General features: G+C 52.2%; 8 protein-coding genes across 8 annotated transcripts; 5 read left to right on the top strand and 3 right to left on the bottom strand.

Moving 5' to 3' along the window:
• The first annotated feature begins 122 nt into the window (after positions 1-122).
• VE01_04129 (uncharacterized protein) lies at positions 123-4,418 on the top strand. Its single transcript, XM_018273606.2, has 2 exons — positions 123-547; positions 609-4,418. Exons 1-2 carry the CDS (start codon positions 369-371, stop codon positions 4,357-4,359), a joined length of 3,930 nt encoding a protein of 1,309 aa, XP_018130529.1. The 5' UTR covers positions 123-368; the 3' UTR covers positions 4,360-4,418.
• Positions 4,419-4,543: 125 nt separating this feature from the next.
• On the bottom strand, positions 4,544-5,342 carry VE01_04128 (uncharacterized protein; the record flags this gene model as incomplete). Its single annotated transcript, XM_018273605.2, has 1 exon — positions 4,544-5,342. The coding sequence occupies exon 1, from the start codon at positions 5,096-5,098 to the stop codon at positions 4,544-4,546; it is 555 nt and encodes a 184-aa protein (XP_018130528.1). The 5' UTR covers positions 5,099-5,342.
• A 55-nt stretch (positions 5,343-5,397) lies between these two features.
• VE01_04127 (uncharacterized protein) lies at positions 5,398-6,061 on the top strand. Its single transcript, XM_018273604.2, has 3 exons — positions 5,398-5,546; positions 5,601-5,678; positions 5,731-6,061. The coding sequence occupies exons 1-3, from the start codon at positions 5,460-5,462 to the stop codon at positions 5,797-5,799; spliced, it is 234 nt and encodes a 77-aa protein (XP_018130531.1). The 5' UTR covers positions 5,398-5,459; the 3' UTR covers positions 5,800-6,061.
• VE01_04126 (uncharacterized protein) lies at positions 5,958-8,588 on the bottom strand. Its single transcript, XM_018273603.2, has 2 exons — positions 7,081-8,588; positions 5,958-7,031 (listed from the first exon to the last, which is right to left on the bottom strand). The coding sequence occupies exons 1-2, from the start codon at positions 8,431-8,433 to the stop codon at positions 6,189-6,191; spliced, it is 2,196 nt and encodes a 731-aa protein (XP_018130530.1). The 5' UTR covers positions 8,434-8,588; the 3' UTR covers positions 5,958-6,188.
• Positions 8,589-8,725: 137 nt separating this feature from the next.
• ALG14 (UDP-N-acetylglucosamine transferase subunit) lies at positions 8,726-9,837 on the top strand (the record flags this gene model as incomplete). Its single annotated transcript, XM_018273602.2, has 2 exons — positions 8,726-9,016; positions 9,067-9,837. Exons 1-2 carry the CDS (start codon positions 8,948-8,950, stop codon positions 9,835-9,837), a joined length of 840 nt encoding a protein of 279 aa, XP_018130533.1. The 5' UTR covers positions 8,726-8,947.
• Positions 9,838-9,946: 109 nt separating this feature from the next.
• On the bottom strand, positions 9,947-12,204 carry VE01_04124 (uncharacterized protein). Its single transcript, XM_018273601.2, has 2 exons — positions 10,867-12,204; positions 9,947-10,755 (listed from the first exon to the last, which is right to left on the bottom strand). The coding sequence occupies exons 1-2, from the start codon at positions 11,302-11,304 to the stop codon at positions 10,114-10,116; spliced, it is 1,080 nt and encodes a 359-aa protein (XP_018130532.1). The 5' UTR covers positions 11,305-12,204; the 3' UTR covers positions 9,947-10,113.
• A 1,101-nt stretch (positions 12,205-13,305) lies between these two features.
• Positions 13,306-15,987, top strand: RHO1 (GTP-binding protein Rho1). The gene is made up of 5 exons (XM_018273600.2): positions 13,306-13,623; positions 13,718-13,745; positions 13,905-14,102; positions 14,186-14,320; positions 14,406-15,987. Exons 1-5 carry the CDS (start codon positions 13,556-13,558, stop codon positions 14,559-14,561), a joined length of 585 nt encoding a protein of 194 aa, XP_018130535.1. The 5' UTR covers positions 13,306-13,555; the 3' UTR covers positions 14,562-15,987.
• A 275-nt stretch (positions 15,988-16,262) lies between these two features.
• RNR1 (ribonucleotide-diphosphate reductase subunit rnr1) lies at positions 16,263-19,628 on the top strand. The gene is made up of 3 exons (XM_018273599.2): positions 16,263-16,483; positions 16,539-16,696; positions 16,765-19,628. Exons 1-3 carry the CDS (start codon positions 16,465-16,467, stop codon positions 19,294-19,296), a joined length of 2,709 nt encoding a protein of 902 aa, XP_018130534.1. The 5' UTR covers positions 16,263-16,464; the 3' UTR covers positions 19,297-19,628.
• The last annotated feature ends 56 nt before the right edge of the window (positions 19,629-19,684 follow it).

Below are 19,684 nucleotides of genomic sequence, written 5' to 3'. Positions count from 1 at the left end.
TCGCTTCGGATAAAGAAGGCTGGAATGTGGACACTTATGTGCACGTGAGCGGTGTGAATTGTCACTGAAATTATAGCCAAGCGGACTCCTCTTTTTAATTTGATTTCCAGATAGCTAAGATATTACGAGGCAGCGCTATAATTACAATCCCATGTGATTAAGTGCGATTAACAGCATTGATTGCTATTTTCTACGAATGCTAAGGAAATAGTTACGGCCTTATAATTAAGGCCACAATATGTCGACATTCTAGCCATGTCCCTGAAAATTGACGATAGGCGATAAACGATAATGATAGCCTCGTCAAAAAGTTTGATATTGCCACTCTACACCCTAGATCCTCCGTGTAGCACGTGAGGCTTGTGAAGATGCGCAATCTAAGGAATATCAAGTATGAGACTTGGAGGAGTCCCGATGAATTTTCAGTGAGAAGCATTACGGCGACGGCGTGGGATACAAGTTCGGACAGCGCGATTGTGGCATATGGGCCAAGCGAACATGATACCCTTGTCGAGCTGGTCAGAGTAAACAAGAAGGGCAACAAAAAGTGAGAACCCACACTGTACACACTGGGCATATTGGAATTGACTTACTGACGGCGTTTCTAGTGAGCATACTGTCATTACTTCCTGGGACGCGCCATGCCCAAACCCTGACCTTGCCTGTGATGAGATCCTATCCTTATATTACTTTGGCGACTCCCAGACAGCATGTCTCGTCTTAGCTGGCGGCGACATTGTGGTCGTCAGAGAGGAACCATTGCCAGGAGAAGACCGTATTGAGATTGTAGGATCAGTCGATGCAGGTATCACCGCAGCGAGGTGGTCACCTGATGAGGAACTGCTGGCGATCACAACGAAAGCTGACACCGTCGTCTTCATGAGCCGCAGCTTTGAAGGTATCATGGATGTTACAATGACTGCAGAGGACCAAAAGGCTAGCAACCATGTCAATGTCGGCTGGGGAAAGAAGGAGACCCAATTTAAGGGGCGAGGGGCGAATGCTCTCCGAGACCCGACAATGCCAGAGAAGGTCGATGAAGGCCTCTTGAGCCCAAACGACAAGAAAGACGCTACGATTAGTTGGAGGGGAGATGGTGCATATATTGCTATCTCCACAGTCCAAGAAGGCTTACGGCGTCTTATTCGTGTCTACTCGAGAGAGGGTGTGCTTGACAGTGTCAGTGAGCCTGTTGATAACCTCGAAGGAGCCTTGAGTTGGAGACCTGCAGGGAATCTGATGGCCGGCGTTCAAAGGTTTAGTGACCGTATCGACATTGTTTTCTTTGAGCGAAATGGTCTCCGTCACGGGCAATTCAGCTTGAGACTGACTCCCGAAGAGATGGGAACATTCGGGAAGAACATCTCCTTGGCATGGAACAACGATTCTTCTGTTCTTGCAGTTATATTTGAGGATAGAGTTCAATTTTGGACGATGGGCAACTACCACTGGTACTTAAAGCATGAGATCGCCACCAAGACGACGTTTGCAAACTCTTTGGTCTGGCACCAGGAGAAGGTTCTACGAATGATTGTTGCCAGCGCTGATGGTATCAACATCATAGAGTATATTTTCACTGTTGCTAAAAGCTCTACGATGCCGCCACATGATTATGGCGCTGTTGCCGTCATCGATGGCAAGAATATCAAGCTCACGCCGCTCAGATCTGCCAATGTTCCTCCTCCAATGGCTCACTACGAACTACTTATTAAAGAAAACACGATTGATGTTGCCTTCAATGCCGAGACTTCTCGCATTGCTGTGTTGCACCAAAGTGGCATCGAGGTTTATGATTGGGTAGTATCAGGAACCACATCATCCGTTCCTACTCTCAGTGGCCGATTCACTTTTGAGAAGGATTCCGAAAGCAGTTATCTCCATGCTAGCTTTGATGAGGATGGAAATGTTTTGGTCTTGAGACGTAATCTTGAAGACGGCACATCGAGTATTAGCTTCCACGGCTTCGACAGCGAGTCTGGGCGTATGATTGAAACTAAGCCCCAAAGTCACGAATCAGCCATTAGCCTTTCGAGCTTCGAGCAGGATGGCAAGGATCACGCGTTTATCCAAGGCTCGTCTGGAGATGTTCATAGTACCGATGCTGCTAATGCCTCCCTTAACCACTGCAAGCTCCCTGCATTTCTGCCCTGGGTCGAGATTATTCAGCACGGAGAGGATGTTATTGCCTTTGGGCTGTCCCCTAATGGCCATCTCTATGCCAACTCGAGGTGCCTCGCGAAGAACTGTACATCTTTCCTTACGACCCCGCTACACCTTATTTTCACTACCACAACTCACATGCTTAAGTTTGTGCATATTACGGATGTGCAAGACCTGGAAGTTCCAAATGACGACCCGGAGAAGGACGAGAGATGCCGAGCCCTCGAGCGTGGATCTCGACTTGTGACAGCTATGCCAACATCTCTCAGCTTGGTTTTGCAAATGCCTCGTGGAAACTTGGAGACTATCTGGCCTCGGGCTATGGTTCTTGCTGGAATCCGGAAGCTAATCGCCGAGAAGAACTACAAGAGAGCGTTCTCCCATTGCAGGACACAAAGAGTCGATATGAACCTGCTGTACGATTACCAGCCGGAACAGTTCCTGGCGAATGTCGGGCTTTTCGTTGATCAAGTGAAGAAGATTACCTATATCGACCTTTTCTTATCATCGCTGAGGGAAGAAGACGTCACTCAGACATTGTATAAAGATACACGCGTATTGAAGCCTTCAGCTAACACCAATGGCTTACCTGTGGCACCGCCTACATCGACTACTACCTCGAAAGTAAACCGCGTCTGTGACGCCATGCTTTCTATACTCTCGCACCGCCAATCTACCAACCTTAAGAACATTATCACAGCGCACCTATGCAAATCGCCGCCTGCTCTAGACGACGGTCTGAAGGTTGTTGCTTTGCTGATGTCTACCGATCAATCCATGGCCGATAAAGCAGTTGAGCATATTTGCTTCCTTGCCGACGTCAACAAGCTATATGAGCACGCCCTTGGTCTTTACAACCTGGACCTTGCATTATTAGTTGCACAGCAGTCTCAGAAAGATCCTCGAGAATACTTGCCATTCCTCCAAAAGCTACAGGAAATGCCTGTTCTAAGGAGACAGTTCTCGATTGATGATCACCTCAGCCGACATGCAAAGGCTCTCACGTCTCTTCGGGACTCGTCTCCAACCGACGAAACCGCCGAGATAGACGCATACATAGTGAAGCACGCCCTATACAAGTCGGCACTAACATTGTATCGCTACGTCCCAGCAAGGCTTTCCGAAATAACACACCTCTATGCTGTGCACTTGGAGGCAAAGTCTCAATATCATGCTGCAGCCCTAGCATACGAATCTCTACGTCTCTATGCGGAAGCAAGCCACTGTTACCACCTCGCATCGCCAACATACTGGCGCGAGGCCCTATTCTGTCTTTCTCTGACATCTCCCACACCGTCTGCGTTGTCATCCCTCGCGGAGTCCCTCGCCGACTCCTTGGCTGAAATTAAGAGCTACTTCGACGCCGCCACTATCCACGCTACGTACCTGGGTTCGCCAACCGTGGCAGCCAAACTTTTCTGCAAGGGAAGCTACTTCGCCGCAGCCTTCGAACTCGCCACGTCTCCTATCCGGCCGTGCCCAGAGCTTCTGGAACCAAACGGCGTGATAGATACAGGCCTCACGGACTCTCTTGGAGTCACGACAGAATTACTCGCTGAATGCAAGGGCCAACTGAATGCGCAGGTGCCTCGTATCAGAGAGCTACGTGAGCGAGCAATTGCGGACCCACTCGCATTCTATGAAGGAGAGGCGTCGAAGGGTGATGCCGACATCCCTGATGATATTTCCGTCGCAGCCTCGGGTGTGTCAACATCAGCTTCTCTTTTCACGAGATACACCGGCCGACAGTCTCTCGGTACCGCAGCTACCGGTGCGTCGAGGGTGACGTCTAAGAACAGGCGCAGAGAAGAGCGCAAGCGCGCCCGTGGCAAGAAGGGGTCCGTCTACGAGGAAGAATACCTCGTTGCTTCCGTTGGCCGCCTGATTGAGCGAGCTGAGTCCACCAGAGAGGAAATTCAACGACTTGTTGAGGGTCTTGTACGCAGGGGTATGCGCGAAGGTGCGTTGGCTGTCGAGGCACTAGGCGCGGAAGTCGTGCAGATGTGCAAGGATGCCGTGAAAGAGGTATACGGCCAGGCGGACGAGACCAAAGAGGTTGAAGAGGGCGAGGTAGATGAGAATGGGTATAGGCCCATTGGAGGCGATGCAGTATTGGCGGAGAGTATGGAGGCCAGTCAGCGGGCAAAGGTGGCGCCAGTTATTGGAGAATTTAAGAAGCTGAGCTTACTGGGTGTATAGTTGGCAGCATTGTGGAGTTTAGGGGTAAAATAGAGGAATTGCCTTTGGATATATGAATGGAACAAATGACTGTATTGCTTGTTCTGAAATCATTATACATGTTCATGATATATGCCTGTCTGACCTCAAGCTCCCCTTTAAATGAAAGCTAGATACTCTACAAGTATACTACGACTCCTCCCACTTACTCCCCTCCTCCCCTCCCATGCTCCTCCATCCACGCCTTAATCTTCCTATCCGACTCCCCCTCACTAAACCTCTCAAACCTCCCCAACCCATCCTCCGGCAAATCAAACCACCCCGCCTGCTCCTCCAAAAAAATATGCTCCGTCGGCTTCACCAACTCCCCCTTTACACTCCCCTCATCAATACTCCCCGCCACAATACACATCTCCCTCGGACTAGTCGCAGAATGCAACCTAACCGGACTCCCGCAGTTCCCGCAAAACCCCCGCCGCGCCCACGGATTCGCCTCGTAGAAGCTCAAACCCGACTCATCGGATGTATTACCTATGCTCAAGCCGCGCGACGTGTGTGTGGTCCAGGTGAGCGAGTCGATGGGGAAGGAGGCGAAGGTTTGGAAGGGGGAACCGGAGGCTTGGCGGCAGGCGAGACAGTGGCAGTGGCTCATGGAGGTGGGGAGGCTGGTGGAGGTGTAGGTTATGTTTCCGCAGCGGCAGCCGCCGCGGAGAACGACGTTTCCGGGGGAGGGGAATTTGATGTCGTGGCTGTCGGCCATGGTTAAGTGTGAGAGAGGCTTTATGAGTGGGGTGAGGTGAGATTGAGAATCGAGGGTTTGACAGGAGGGTGGTAGAGAAACGGACGTTGAGGAATTGAGAAATAGGAAACTAAATAATAGAGAATAGCCTACACTTGTAGAACTTAACTGTTGACGCGTTATGAGTAGTTTAACACTGAAAGATGGAATGAAGTCATCACTCCATCCATTCACCAATCCCCACCCAGTCCCTCAGCCTTGCCAAATACAACTACATAGCCTCGTCAATCGCGCCCGGTCGCAACCGCGTCTCCCATCCTCACCAACGCCAACACCCAAACCAACAAAAGAGCGCCTAACATACATCACACACTCGAACAAGATGCCTCCAGCAGACTCACCGCTAGTAGAGAAGCGCAATGCCGCCCGCGAAGTCGTCGATATCCTCGATGAAATCGCAACGCTCCTCGTACGGGCACCAATACCTTCCCCGCCAGCGAAGTAAACACTAACACATGGGCAGAACACGAATCTTGACCGGCACACGTTGAGTCTTTGTATCAGTATGGTGGAGAATGGAGTTAATCCCGAGGCATTGGCTGTGAGTGCTGCGTGTCGTGGGTGGTGGTGGGAGAGATACTGACGGAGGGCAGACTGTCATCAAGGAGCTGAGGAGAGAGGCTGAGGAGGGAAAGAGGGAGTTTGACCAGGCGCAGAGATAGGGTTGGGGATGGGATTGCAGGCATCGAGCCTTACATGAGGCCTGCGGAGGCTGTCGAGGGAGTTTGGGTGATTGGGATGATACCATGCATACACTGGCGTTTTTATGGGCTGTCAAGCTCGAAAAGGACGAATGGACGAGGTTATGACAAATGATACTCTCTCCGAGACCGAACATAAAGCTTCTATGCGTGTAGTAATTTGGATATTTGATATTTCTGCTGCCGCTCATTATATTGCTACATGCGGTCCTGTCCAGAGGAGACTCAAATAGTGATCTCCTTCAATCTCGATCCTCATGCGCCCTTCCACCCAATGGACTAACCATATGCTTCCCAAGGGTTCTACGCGGGTCGTAACGCCAAAACCATCCCATGCCCGTAGCTTCCAGCTAGCGATGCCCAAATAACTCCATCGTATCAATATCATCATCATCATCATCATCGTCTTCCAAAGACAGGTCCAAATCATCCTCATCCTCCTCCTCCTCTTCTTCTTCTTCCTCCTCTCCATCCACCGCGAGGTCCGCGGGTGTCCGTCCCCAAAAATCTGTATCTTCATCATCCCAAACCTCAGCATCATCTGCCGCAGGGCGTGCGGGTTCTCCCTGCCTAAAGTAGCTCCCCCGCACAGGCGACATCGACCTGCCAATCCTCGACGGTACGTCTGGAGCTAGCCCAGAACTATAATCTCTCGGAGCAAGGGTTTGTTCAGCACTCAATGAGTGCCTCCTCGATCTTGGAACTGGTATAGCCATCTCTGCTGTCGCACCCTCCCCCGCAGTATCCCCTTGTCCCGCCGCCTCGGCAGGCGGTGCCAATGGCTCGTCGTTGATGATATTCACCTGTATTGTGTTATAGCTATCGCAAACTGCGCACTTGAGCCCCAGCCAGTGATACGGCACCGCACTCTTCGCCCTGCAATCATTACAAGTGATCATAGCTTTCGTGTCCTCGAATTGCTCCGGCATGGGCTGCGCTTCGATAGCCCTATCAATGGCGCGGAAATGAGTCTCCATATTTACGATCGTCTGCTGGCAGATCGGACACTTATACGAATTCTCCAGATGTGCATGGTAGCAGTGCTTGTGGATGGTATGACCGCATTTCATGAACACCACGGTTTGCGGAGATGTGAACATATACTCGTGGCAGATGGGGCAGTCGCAATCGCTGGACCGCTCAATGCATTTATGGGACATTTCCATCGAGATGTTCATGCAGAGACCGCACGTCTGCGGGGGATGTTAGACTCTGAATGCGATAGGGAAAATGGATGCTAACCTTGCAATGGAAGAAGTCCTTCCCGAGGCCCATACCAACTCTACAGATCCCGCAGTCATTACAGTGATAAATACTCCTGTTCGGATCATCTTCCCAAAGATGGCAAATGTCACAGTAGTAGTTCGCGGCGCGGCCTGTGCAGTGAGTGCATATTTCAGCTGCTCGCTGGGCGTTGCCACAGATCATGCAAAGCATGTTTTTGGTCTCCCTCCGTGGTAATGTATGAGTCTCAGCTGCGTCATGGCACAGCCTACATGTATACCATTTGTTGCATGTGAAGCATTGAAGCTTGACATTCCGCTTGTAATGCTGACAGCCAAATACCTGTGTCTGCTCTACATCGTCACTGCCATCAGAAGCTCCTTCGACTGGTGGGGGTAGAGGCGCATATGTGGGTTGAAGGTCATCCTTTGTTAAATGGAATGTAACAGTATCTCCCTTTTCAGGAGAATGAGAATTGTCCTTCCCAGGCCAGAAGTTAAAGGAGCTTATCGATGTAGGAGTCGTTGGCCGCTCCTGGCTCACTACCGCTGCTGGTGAAGGAGGGATCTCCTGGCCAACTTGAGACTTGGTATATCCTTCCGTCAGGAGCTCATGCATCAGCCGCGCCTTCTCATCCGTAGAAATATCCTTTACTTGTATGTGAAGAACCCTCTCCCGCAGTGCGCGCATGCCATCATCTTCGGGCAACGCGGTAGGCGGCTTCTCACTGGCCTCCCCAATCGAAGCGGCAGACTCTGCTTGAGCAGAACTCTCGGCCTGGGTGTCTGACTGGTTTATATGCGGCTGCTCACTGGCCTCCCCAATCGGAGCAGCAGAGCTCCTTTGCGTTGAACTTTCGGCCTGGGGGTCTGACGGGTTTATAGGCGGCGCTGGGGAGCTCTGGGCCCCGTCTGGTATTGTAGACTCGGGGTTGCTGGACGCGTCCTCCCCAGTCGCTGGTGTCTCGGTTTCCTGCCGAATGGGCAGTTCCGTTTCCGACCCGGTCGGAATTGGGTCGCTCTCGAGACCGCTTTGCGGTTGTACAGCGTTCTCTAAGCTTTCTTCTCGAACAGGTGACCTGGACTCAGATTGACGTCCAGTTGAAGCCTCTCTCCCGCCCTCATCTTCGAGTATGCCTTCCTGACTTCCTCCCTGGCCCTGTGCTACCCCATCCGCCCCTTGCTCCCCCTGTCCCTCCCCACCACTCCCAGCCCTCTCCTCTTCCTGTTCCGTTTCTCCCATCACAGACATCCGATCATCCGCAAAGATATCCACATGTTCATCCGTCACCACCCCGCTCTCCTTCCCCCAAATCCGATACGACTCGCTCGCCAAAAGGTTCGTCAGAAAGTCGGTGGCAATTGAGTTCATCTGGCCAGCATGGGAGGCGGGCGGGGGAAAATAATATGGTACGACCGATGTGTGATGTGTGGTATTATATATATAGAGGATCTGCAGTACGAGCCAAGTCTGCCAGACCGAGACAGGTGCGATGGATGTGGATTGTGGCGAGGCTTGACGTGAGGCTTAACTTGGGGGAGCGAGCGGTGTCTGGCAGGGTGGTCTCTCCGCTAATGCGGCAGGGGCGCACGCGGAGTGGTTCCGCTGACGTAGAGCTGTACCTGTACCATTGTAAACTTCGAGGTGCTATCAGCACAGCTATCGCAAGTCGACAAAACAAGCCAGAGGAATTTGGATATTTGACGCCCAAATACGAGCAATTGCGCGTATCAAGCTTATATCCAAGCTCTTACACACAAACGCATGAGAATACAGAAACTCAATCCACCTCATCACCCCAGCATCACACGCGACGTGGCCCAATCTACCTGAACTAAACCACAATATGCCACCGCACCTCTCATAACTCCCACCCACCCTCACAATGGCATTCGAACCCACCCCCCTCCGCCTCGCCCTCGCCGCCCTCCTCCTCCTCCTCACCACCATCTTTGTGCGTCCCCCCTCTCCCCCCCTCGCACCCAGCTAACCCCCCATTCACAGCTCCGCATCCTCGCCATCCTCCCTTCGCGCCGGCCCCCCGCCCCCCCCCGCACCTCCCCAGCACACATCCTCATCGTCCTCGGCTCCGGGGGTCACACAGCCGAAATGCTCTCTATGATCCGCCATCTCTCGCCGGAGAGGTACATATACCGGACCTACCTCGTCTCCTCGGGCGACGCCTTTTCGACGCTGAAAGCTATTGATTTCGAGCGCGGGCTTACGGGGGTGGAGACTACGATGGTGGTGGATGGGAAGGAGACTGGAGTGGTGCGCGGGGAGGGGTTTGAGATCCTCACTGTGCCGAGGGCGAGACGCATACACCAGCCGCTGTGGACAGCACCCTTCACCTCCCTCCTCTGTCTCCTCTCCTGTCTCCGTTTCCTCTCACCCACCCACCGCCGCCCAAGACTCCCCACCAACTCCGGGGGACACAAAACATACACCCCCACCACCCCCGACCTCATCCTCACCAACGGCCCCGCAACCGGCGTACTCGTCCTCATCGCCACATTCATCCTTCGTTTCTTCGGAGTGATAAACCCCCAGAAGGGGGCGCGATGCGTGTATGTGGAGAGCTGGGCGAGGGTGGGGGGGTTGAGTTTGAGTGGACGGATTGTGGAGGGGTTGGGGCTGGTGGAGAGGTTTTTGGTGCAGTGGGAGAAGGGATTGGGGGGGGATGGGGAGGGGGAGGAGGAAGATGTGGTGGAGGGGGGGGAGGTGGTGGGGAAGAGGAAGGGGGGGAGGGAGTGGAGGGGGTTTTTGGTGGAGTGAGGGTGCATTCATGGCGTCAGTCAGTATGGAAGATATAGAGAGCGATGATGTACTCATTGCGACAGCATGAAAGCTACAGATGGAAAACACAGAGAAGCGGAAGGATATGTGTATAATGCGATTGTATTGTTGTACATATATAGATTTGACAAATGAAGATGCAAACGCCTATAATGCCCACTCTACTACACAACCATCACAGTCTCTCGCTCTACTACTACTACAACATGCGCAATTTTCCCCTATTTGTACAATCTCCATCTCTCAAACGCCCCTCTAGAACGTCGCAGCCTCCAACCCCGCCGCCTCCAACGCCACCCCCCTCTTCCTCGCAATCACCGCCCCAATCCCTGCCAACATCTCCTCCGTCAACTCCCCCTTCCCAAGCGCCTTACGCTTCGTCCTCTCGCGCTTATTGACCTCATTCAGCGGCGTCCTCATCAACTTAATACTCGCCTTCCTCTCCTCCTTCGCCGCCTCCTCCGCCTCCTTCGCCTCGAGATACGCGTCCTCGTGACGGGTACGGAAGATGGAGAACTTGTTCCTCAGCTCATCAATCACACTATCCGGCATCGGCGGCTTCAGCAGCGTCGGCAGGAACGTCTTCGTCTCAACATCAATACGCATCGTATCGACGTCATGATCAGGGTGTTCCTTCGGCGCCGTCTTGGGCCAGGGAATAACGGTGTTCAGCCCGGCGATCATGCGGTAGAAATTCGCGCCCCCGGATTTGTTGAAGTAGATCTTGCTGTTGACGATGTCGCGGACGATGACGTCGCGGACGTTTCCTGTCTCGGGGTCGGGGAGGGGGACGACGAGTTTGACGGAGGCGATGGAGAGGGGCTTCTCGACGCTGCGGACGGGGCGCTGGTCGGATTCGGGGGCGGACATCATCCATTTGGGGATTGCGACGTCGACCTAGGATGGCACGTGTTAGTCTTCTGTCTTGAGAGGGTGTGCTGTCCTGTCGAAACCGCAGTGCCCTGGGTCTTCTTTTTTTAGGAGAGATTCGGAAAGAGAGAGACATACCATATTCATCCCCTCAACAGTAATCTGCTGCTTCTCCCTATCAAAACTCTGCACCTTCCCAATCCTCCCCTTATCCTTCCCCTCCAACACCACCACCCTATCCCCCGCCACAATATTCGCAAACCTCCCCCCGGACGGATTAACCGCCAACCGCTCCTCCATCGTCAACTTCGGCCCATTCAACCGATTCGTCTGAATCGTCCCATACGTCTCCTTCTTCAACCCTACATCACGCCTCGGCGCCAGGGGACCCAAGTCGTAATCCTCACGTCGCGCGGAACGGGCATTCTTGATATCCCCCGTAACCTGCTTCTGCGCGAAGCGCTCGTGCTCCCGCCGCGTCTTCATCTCCTCGTGGTGGTTCTTCGTGCGGCGCTTCACGAGACGCCGCGCGGCTTGCCTCTCGGCGAGGAGGGTGCGGCGGATCACGGACTGCATGGTTGGTGAGTGGTGACGTGCGTGTGGTGGCCGGCGTGGGAGGGAGGCCTGGTTGGGGAGGCTGTCGTTATAATTTTGAGTCGGGAGCTTCGAATTGAGATTGGAGGCTAGTGTGGATTGGAACTAGTGGCATTTGGGAGAGGTGGTTCGGGTTGTTTGGGTTGAGGTGGCCTGAATTTCAAGGCTATAATATAAGGCTGCTAAGGGGACTAGCGTGGGATCTCTTCATATGGGGCCTCCTTGTGGCTTTAAGATAAGGCTAGGTCACGTGCGATGAGATTATTAGGGATTGTGGCATTAATTGAGGGGATTAAGAGGGATTAGCCGCGTCAGCTTGTTGGTTTGAGTTGGATAGTTGGATTCTTGTGTTACCGCCCATCGCGCTTGTTGCGTCTGGAGTGATGTGGTCGTGGATGTTTGGGAGCATGGTGCCCTTGTTCAGCTGAAGAAACCCAGATATGCCTGCGATTGCCTTGGGACAGTTATATGCAGCCGTATATTACGGTTGGCGAGGCTTTTGTGTGGCATTTTCGTGGAAGTTATGTAGCTGGTACATCTCCGGGACATGGATGGGAAATCCCCCGGATTGCTCCTTCCCCCATATAGACATAAAGAGAGCGAACACACGACCGACTCGGAAACAGCTGGAGTGTTGAGATTATATACGGGCCGGTGATGGAGAACGCCGATGAATGTAACAGACGGTTATTTATAGTTATTTATAGGGATTCCAGACGTTACGGGGGCCCTCGAGGAGAGCGCATTTTGGTGTTTCGGCTGACGGCTGAGGTGTGTAAGTGTGAACCCCTTAAAGAAAGTTATGAAGCGTCTGGGGAACTGGAAAACAAGTGCCGTACAAGTCGATGTTCGGTACGGGTACTTTGTACGGTGCACGAGTTACCTTTCGCGGTACGGGATTGTACAGCCCCCTTTGTGGAAACTTGAACCTGGAATTCAAACGGCGAGCCCGTGATTGTGATGGGAACGATGATGACGACGGATAACGTGACGAGGGATGAGGGAGGGAGTTGATTATAATGAAGATGCTGATCGGCCGGCAAGATACGACGAGTAGGCAGTCAGTGTATAACAGGATTTTATGAGGCTATCCATCCACACACTAGGAGCTGACGATGAAGAGGCATCGAGTAGGAGACAGAGACAGACGATATAGAAGATCGATAGGGGAGCAGGGGATACTTTATAGAGCCTCGTATGCACATGCCCTGGAGGTGTGAGTAGTACGGAGGGTGTAGAAGTAGGGAAGCGTAGAGAGTAGTCATAGTGTATACTCATACTGGATACTACCATACCATACTACCGTGATGCCAGTCTTGTCTTGTAGTAGATGTCTAAATCTATAGGAGAATAGGAGAGGTGCAAGAGTAAGAGTATCAGCAGTATAGTATAAAGAGATATCTCTTGTGATGGACGAGTACATTACACAGGTATACTGCAACAGATACACGACAAGATATATGATATATCCATACTCTTATGCTTCATTCGTACTATAATCATCAAATGCTAAGTAAGGGCAAAGCAGAGGCAAAGCATATTACCAGATAGAGAAACTCGTGATCCCCTCTCTCCTGTATATCTCCTGTATATCTCTCCTGTTTATCTCTCCACGCGGCCTTTCATCTTCGCTCTACTGTAATGTAGTTTGTATGTGCTTGTATGCCTTGGGTACTTGTGTCTGTCTGCCAGTCCCTGCGCACCAGACTGCGGAGATCCTTGTACCTGGTACTTGTAGAATATAGTTCCATGCATAGTAAAATAGCGGGCAAATGTTAGAGAGATCATGTCACTAATACCCCCCATCCCAGACTAATTTACTTCTTTGCACCTCCCACCTCCCACCCTACCACCCTACCACACTCCCTCATCCCCTCCGCCCTGCGCCTGCGCCCGCCTGCCTGCTCTGCTACCCTTCCCACTCCCACCTAACCCACCTACCACCCAACCGTCCAACCCCGTCCAAACACGGCTAAGCTGCTAAGAGCAGCAAAGGCGAGCAGACAATCGATCTCGCAACCTCGCATCCATCCCAAAACCCTCTGATCTCTCACAACCACAACTACAATCTCAACCCATCAAACCACATCAAACCACCTCCGAACCTCACGAATTCTACCTCCACAACACCCTCACCTACCAACTAAGAGCTCTTCAGGCTGAGATCCTCATCTCACCCTTACATCACTCTATCTTCCCTCCCCTTCCACAAACCAACTTCACCCCCGACAGTATGGCGGAGATCCGTCGGAAGCTCGTCATCGTCGGTGACGGTGCTTGTGGTAAGACTTGTCTGTTGATGTAAGTAACCCAAACCCCATCGCTGCTGCCTCGATGAGCCCGTCTATTCTGCGGCTCATCCTTCCATCTACGCTGATGCTGATGTTATCTCAAGTGTTTTCTCCAAGGGCACTTTCCCAGAGGTAAGCCTCCACACTCACCCCCCCAGTCACCCATCGCACAACCCGACCCATCATCGACTCGTCGCTATCGCAGACACGAACAGAACGACTACAAATGCACAGCGGCAAGATCTGTCACATACGAGGAATACCGGCTAACGAGATAATGTGGCTTGATAGGTCTACGTCCCAACCGTCTTCGAGAACTATGTGGCCGATGTTGAGGTCGATGGAAAGCACGTCGAGCTGGCTCTTTGGGATACGGCTGGCCAGGAGGATTACGACCGTCTCCGCCCGCTCTCCTACCCCGATTCCCACGTAATCCTCATCTGCTTCGCCGTCGACTCCCCCGACTCGCTCGACAACGTCCAGGAGAAGGTACTGTAGCCCCCCCTTCGTGGGAGATTGCGCCTCGTGCGCAGGCTGGCAAGGGCTTGGCTAACTTTTTTTTACCATCACAGTGGATCTCCGAAGTGCTGCATTTCTGCCAAGGGCTCCCAATCATCCTCGTCGGATGTAAGAAGGATCTTCGTTACGACCAGAAGACCATCGAGGAGCTTCACAAGACCAGCCAGAAGCCAGTTACACCAGAGCAGGTACGATAAGGATTCCTTTCGGAGCGACATCCCCCAGTTGTTCACAACCGTATTTGTCCCCGATTGCTAACATATCGTGAAATAGGGAGAGGAGGTCAGGAAGAAGATTGGTGCCTACAAGTATCTCGAGTGTTCCGCAAAGACCAACGAGGGTGTTCGCGAGGTCTTTGAGCACGCAACCCGTGCCGCTCTTCTCTCCAAGAAGGGAGGCAAGAAGAGCCACAAGTGCCTCATCCTGTAGACATATCGATACCAACTCTCTATGCAAATCAACCTCAATTTTTTTTGCTTCGTCCGGTCTCAAGTCAGTGAGATGGTTGTTGTTGTTGTTGGCTGAAAGTACGAAAAAGGACTGCCTGCGTCTACGCCCCGTCGTTCCCCCACGCTCAAGATCGGTTGATGTTAATGGAACCTCCTCCTTCAGAACCCCCCCGTTTTCGGAAAGAATAAGAGGTTGAGAGCATGCATGCCTTTTAACTACTCCTACCGTGTTTTGCTGCGGGCTCGGATCATTGCCATCACATCAGGGTTGTTCTACCCCTCCCCCTTTTTCGTCTCTGGGCTGGATGAAGGGGATTGGCGTTGGTCCGGCGTGCAGGCGAGCACTCTCTTCTATCTATCTCTCTCTCTCTCTCCGCGCTATTTTGTGTCTGGAGCCTCTCGCACGCATGGTTGCCCCGTTTCTTCTTCTCTTGCAATTTGAGTGCGCTGGGTGGGCGACGGGCTACTTCTCTCTGCGGCGTCACTGCGTTTTGTGTATGTGTGTGGTGCGTGTGTGGTCTCTCTGTGTGTGTGTGGCTTGCCCTGCTGTTGTTGTTGTCGTTTGGTGGTGGTTGGTGGTGGTGGTGGTGCCGGTCTGACTGCTTCTTACCCGTGTTTCTGTCTCGTTGGTTGGTCTGAAACATTTCGAGCTGTCTGTCGGGTGAATGATGGTCAATGTGTCCCGGACCGATTCGCATTTTCCATGGTGTAATAGCAATAGGCCGTAGTTTATTTGAAGATCTCTTTCCTCACTGTGAGGGTTTGCCTGTGTGTGGTGTGTGTGTGGTGATTTGTGGTGGGGGGCGTGCTCGTGCTGTTGATGCTTGGTGTGGGTGGTGTTAACATTGATTATAGCGGGGATTTCCTCTTTTCTTCTTCTGCTTCACTGCTGTACTCTCCACTACAGTCGGCGAAGGGATTCTCGAGATTCTGTTGGCTAGGCATGGTATAAATGAGAAACGTCCCCCTTTTCAGTCAAGGGTTTAGGCAATGAAGCCCCCTCGAGATAAATGGACACCCTCTACGAAATATGATCTCGCAAAGGCCAACACAATCAACTCGATCCAGGTTTATACTATAGTCTTCCATAGGTCCTCAACCACAAGCTGGAACTAATTACCAAGATCGGTTCAGTTATTTAGGTGTGCATGTCTTACCCATTAGACTACGGGGTTGGTTGGATTGAGGGGTAGCAAGTATAGAGTGATATATCGGAGGTCCTGGGCACTTAGGGGAGCTGGGGAATTCTACATCACACTACTTGGGATATAATTTGCAATCCCTTTCCAGTCATTTATTTAATGGCTTCTCGTACTATGTATTATAATTTACTTTGTTCTAAAGACATGGGCCTTGAGTATTTGAATTGGATTTGCATGTGTTTGTGGCATATCCATTCTCCGGGAGCTAGCATTCGGTCCTTTACAAATCAACTCCAAGTTGACCCCCTGGATATTATTTTCAAGAGCGTTTCCACATCATCTCACGCGTACATGACTCATTTTCAATCCTTCCATCCGTTGTCATGGAAATGAAGCTGTTCATCTACACCAAAAAATAGATAATCACGTGACTCGCCACTTGTCGCGTTGTTCTGCCTACCACAATGTTTGTCGCGCTAGAGCTAAAATGTCGGCAAGTCGCGTCGGATTATCAATGAACGCGTAAAGTACTTGAACCCCAACTCTGCTTTGCCCACTCTTCTCTTTCCCACATCAATCAACATCCTCAACTCTCCTCATCTTCCACCTCAACTCCTCTTCCCCTCCCTCACTCTTAAATAAAGGCTGTCAAGACATCCCCATTGTTGTCTACGCCTTCTTTTACCCTCATATAACTATACAAGTTCTCTCCTCCAGTGACGTCGAGTCGCTTTCGTCACCATGTTCGTGTATAAGCGCAGTAAGTTCATGCAGACTCCACACCCTGCAGCTACACCCTCTAACGAGACTTGCAGATGGGAACAAGGAGCGTGTCCAGTTCGACAAGATCACAGCTCGTGTCTCGAGGCTGTGTTACGGATTAGATGCTGAGCATGTCGACGCCGCTGCCATCACACAAAAGGTCATCTCTGGTGTGTACCAGGGTGTGACCACCATTGAGCTCGATAACTTGGTATGTATAGCCTCTTTTATGAGAGTCCACTTCCTGTAGACTTGTTCAATTGCTAACAGACGTCACAGGCTGCCGAGACTGCGGCCTACATGACCGTCACCCACCCAGACTACGCCATCCTCGCTGCACGTATTGCAGTGTCCAACCTTCACAAGCAGACGAAGAAGCAATTCTCGTCCGTCATCCACGACCTGTACCACTACGTCAACCCCAAGAACTCGAAGCCATCGCCCATGATTGCAAAGAAGACATATGACATCGTTATGGAGCACGCGGAGGAGCTCAACTCTGCCGTCCTCTACGACCGTGATTTCAACTACCAATACTTCGGCTTCAAGACCCTGGAGCGATCCTACCTTCTCCGCCTTGATGGCAAGGTTGCTGAGAGGCCACAGCACATGATTATGCGTGTTGCGGTGGGCATTCACGGTGAGGATATTGAGAAGACAATCGAGACATACAACCTCATGTCTTCCAAATACTTCACACACGCTTCCCCAACACTCTTCAATGCTGGTACACCACAGGCCCAGCTGTCGTCCTGCTTCTTGGTCGACATGAAGGAGGATAGCATTGAGGGTATCTATGACACACTCAAGACTTGTGCCATGATCTCAAAGACTGCTGGAGGTATCGGATTGAATATCCACCGTATCCGTGCCACTGGTGCATACATTGCCGGTACCAACGGAAACTCGAACGGCATTGTCCCTATGCTCCGCGTGTTCAACAACACCGCAAGGTACGTTGACCAAGGTGGCAACAAGCGCCCTGGTGCTTTCGCCATCTACGTTGAGCCATGGCACGCGGATGTCTTTGAGTTCCTGGACTTGAGAAAGAACCACGGCAAGGAGGAAGTCCGTGCCCGTGACTTGTTCTACGCTCTCTGGATTCCGGATCTCTTCATGAAGCGTGTCGAGAAGAACGGCGACTGGACCCTCATGTGCCCCAACGAATGCCCTGGATTGGCAGATGTTTACGGCGATGAGTTCGAGGCGCTCTACGAGGGCTACGAGAAGGAGGGTAAGGGTCGCAAGACTATCAAGGCCCAGAAGCTTTGGTACTCCATTCTCGAGTCTCAGACTGAGACAGGAAACCCTTTCATGTTGTACAAGGATGCCTGCAACCGCAAGAGCAACCAGAAGAACCTCGGTACCATCCGCAGCTCCAACCTGTGCACAGAGATTGTCGAGTACTCTGCCCCAGATGAGGTTGCCGTGTGTAACTTGGCATCCCTTGCCCTGCCGACATATGTTGACATGGCCAACGGCACATACGACTTCCAGAAGCTTCACGAGGTCACACAGGTTGTTGTCAAGAACTTGAACAAGATCATTGACGTCAACTACTACCCCGTCCCGGAGGCCAGACGCAGCAATTTCCGTCACAGGCCAGTTGCCGTTGGTGTCCAGGGTCTTGCTGATGCATTCCTGGCTCTCCGCCTTCCCTTCGATTCTCCCGAGGCCAAGTTCCTCAACTCCCAGATCTTTGAGACCATCTACCACGGTGCCTTAACTGCCTCCGTGGAGCTGGCCCAGATTCACGGCACATACGAGACCTACGAGGGATCCCCAGTGTCCAAGGGTGAGCTCCAATACGACATGTGGGGCGTTACTCCTACCGACCTGTGGGACTGGGACTCTCTCAAGGCCCAGATCAAGCAGCACGGTGTCCGCAACTCCCTGCTCGTCGCACCCATGCCCACTGCCTCCACCTCCCAGATCCTCGGCTTCAACGAGTGCTTCGAGCCATACACCTCGAACATCTACTCGCGCCGTGTCCTGGCCGGCGAGTTCCAAGTCGTCAACCCCTGGTTGCTCAAGGACCTCGTCGACATGGGTCTCTGGTCCGACAACATGAAGAACCGCATCATTGCAGACGGCGGCTCCATCCAGAACATCCCCAACATCCCCGCCGACATCAAGGCCCTCTACAAGACCGTCTGGGAGATCTCCCAGCGCACCATCGTCCAGATGGCCGCCGACCGCGGTGCCTTCATCGATCAATCCCAGTCCCTCAACATCCACATGAAGGACCCGACAATGGGCAAGATCACATCCATGCACTTTGCCGGCTGGAAGCTCGGCCTCAAGACCGGAATGTACTACCTCCGCACCATGGCCGCATCGGCCCCTATCCAATTCACCGTCGATCAGGAGGCCCTCCTCGTCGCTGACACCAACGTCGCGAGAGAGCGCACCTCCTCGCGCAAACCCCTCGCGAAGTCATACATCGCCCCCTCCCAGGCATCTGGACCTCGTCCAATGTACATGAAGCAGAACTCCACCCCCCCAACCAACAGCCTCACCTCCAACGGCGTCCCAACACCCAGCATCACCCCCCCTCCCACCGAGACCAGAAAGCCCGTCAACCCCCCGCTGAAGAGCCCCGGGTTCCAGGCTGATGTCGAGGAGGGCGGTAGCCCAAAGGCACTGGCTACTGAGCCGGGCGCGATGCAAGATGAGGAGTTGAAGGATGTCAGCTTGTCGAAGTCGGAGGAGAAGCCGGATAGCGATGAGAGGGAGAATGATATCTATGCTGATGCTGTGTTGGCGTGTAGTATTGAGAACCCGGAGAGCTGTCTGATGTGCAGTGGTTAGATGGGTTGTTTGAACTCCGGGGTGTAAGAGTCGAGTATGATTAGGGTTGTATGAGGAGGAATGGGTATATGGTTCATGGCTCACGCTTTTTGGTTTTTTTGTTGTTGCGATTGTTTTGTTGTGGGTTTGGGATACTGCCTGGCTTTTATGTAGTTTTTTGGTCAGGGCCGATGTGGCTATAGCATATTATAGTGTTTGATATGTTGGTGGTTAATAAATCGTCGAGTTTATAGAGATGTTGTTGACTTGATTTGTGCTGCATGGATATATGTAATGCCGTGCTGAGTGCTGTTAAAGAGTGATGTTATTTTATTGTGTTGATATTATTGGAATATATTTCTTATAAAAACAAAATAAGCTGAGAAAAGCGTAGAAGAAACGATGATCA

The sequence above is a fragment of the Pseudogymnoascus verrucosus genome, assembly GCF_001662655.1.
Source record: "Pseudogymnoascus verrucosus strain UAMH 10579 unplaced genomic scaffold scaffold_21, whole genome shotgun sequence".
NCBI classification, from domain to species: domain Eukaryota; kingdom Fungi; phylum Ascomycota; class Leotiomycetes; order Thelebolales; family Thelebolaceae; genus Pseudogymnoascus; species Pseudogymnoascus verrucosus.
The sequence above is the reverse complement of the archived record's forward strand: the minus strand, read 5'-3'. Positions and strand labels throughout refer to the sequence as shown.

What these genes read in the sequence shown, in the direction of transcription:
- RHO1 (XM_018273600.2), top strand. Translation starts at nt 13,556, where the DNA reads ATGGCGGAGATCCGTCGGAAGCTCGTCATCGTCGGTGACGGTGCTTGT. An exon ending in CCAAGGGCACTTTCCCAGAG is followed by an intron (nt 13,746 to 13,904) that starts GTAAGCCTCCAC and finishes GTGGCTTGATAG; the next exon opens with GTCTACGTCCCAACCGTCTT. An exon ending in TCGACAACGTCCAGGAGAAG is followed by an intron (nt 14,103 to 14,185) that starts GTACTGTAGCCC and finishes TTACCATCACAG; the next exon opens with TGGATCTCCGAAGTGCTGCA.
- VE01_04129 (XM_018273606.2), top strand. Translation starts at nt 369, where the DNA reads ATGCGCAATCTAAGGAATATCAAGTATGAGACTTGGAGGAGTCCCGAT. An exon ending in AACAAGAAGGGCAACAAAAA is followed by an intron (nt 548 to 608) that starts GTGAGAACCCAC and finishes CGGCGTTTCTAG; the next exon opens with TGAGCATACTGTCATTACTT.
- VE01_04124 (XM_018273601.2), bottom strand. Translation starts at nt 11,304, where the DNA reads ATGCAGTCCGTGATCCGCCGCACCCTCCTCGCCGAGAGGCAAGCCGCG. An exon ending in CTGTTGAGGGGATGAATATG is followed by an intron (nt 10,756 to 10,866) that starts GTATGTCTCTCT and finishes GTGCCATCCTAG; the next exon opens with GTCGACGTCGCAATCCCCAA.
- VE01_04127 (XM_018273604.2), top strand. Translation starts at nt 5,460, where the DNA reads ATGCCTCCAGCAGACTCACCGCTAGTAGAGAAGCGCAATGCCGCCCGC. An exon ending in ATGAAATCGCAACGCTCCTC is followed by an intron (nt 5,547 to 5,600) that starts GTACGGGCACCA and finishes ACACATGGGCAG; the next exon opens with AACACGAATCTTGACCGGCA. An exon ending in TTAATCCCGAGGCATTGGCT is followed by an intron (nt 5,679 to 5,730) that starts GTGAGTGCTGCG and finishes GACGGAGGGCAG; the next exon opens with ACTGTCATCAAGGAGCTGAG.
- VE01_04126 (XM_018273603.2), bottom strand. Translation starts at nt 8,433, where the DNA reads ATGAACTCAATTGCCACCGACTTTCTGACGAACCTTTTGGCGAGCGAG. An exon ending in AGGACTTCTTCCATTGCAAG is followed by an intron (nt 7,032 to 7,080) that starts GTTAGCATCCAT and finishes CATCCCCCGCAG; the next exon opens with ACGTGCGGTCTCTGCATGAA.
- RNR1 (XM_018273599.2), top strand. An exon ending in CCATTGAGCTCGATAACTTG is followed by an intron (nt 16,697 to 16,764) that starts GTATGTATAGCC and finishes CAGACGTCACAG; the next exon opens with GCTGCCGAGACTGCGGCCTA.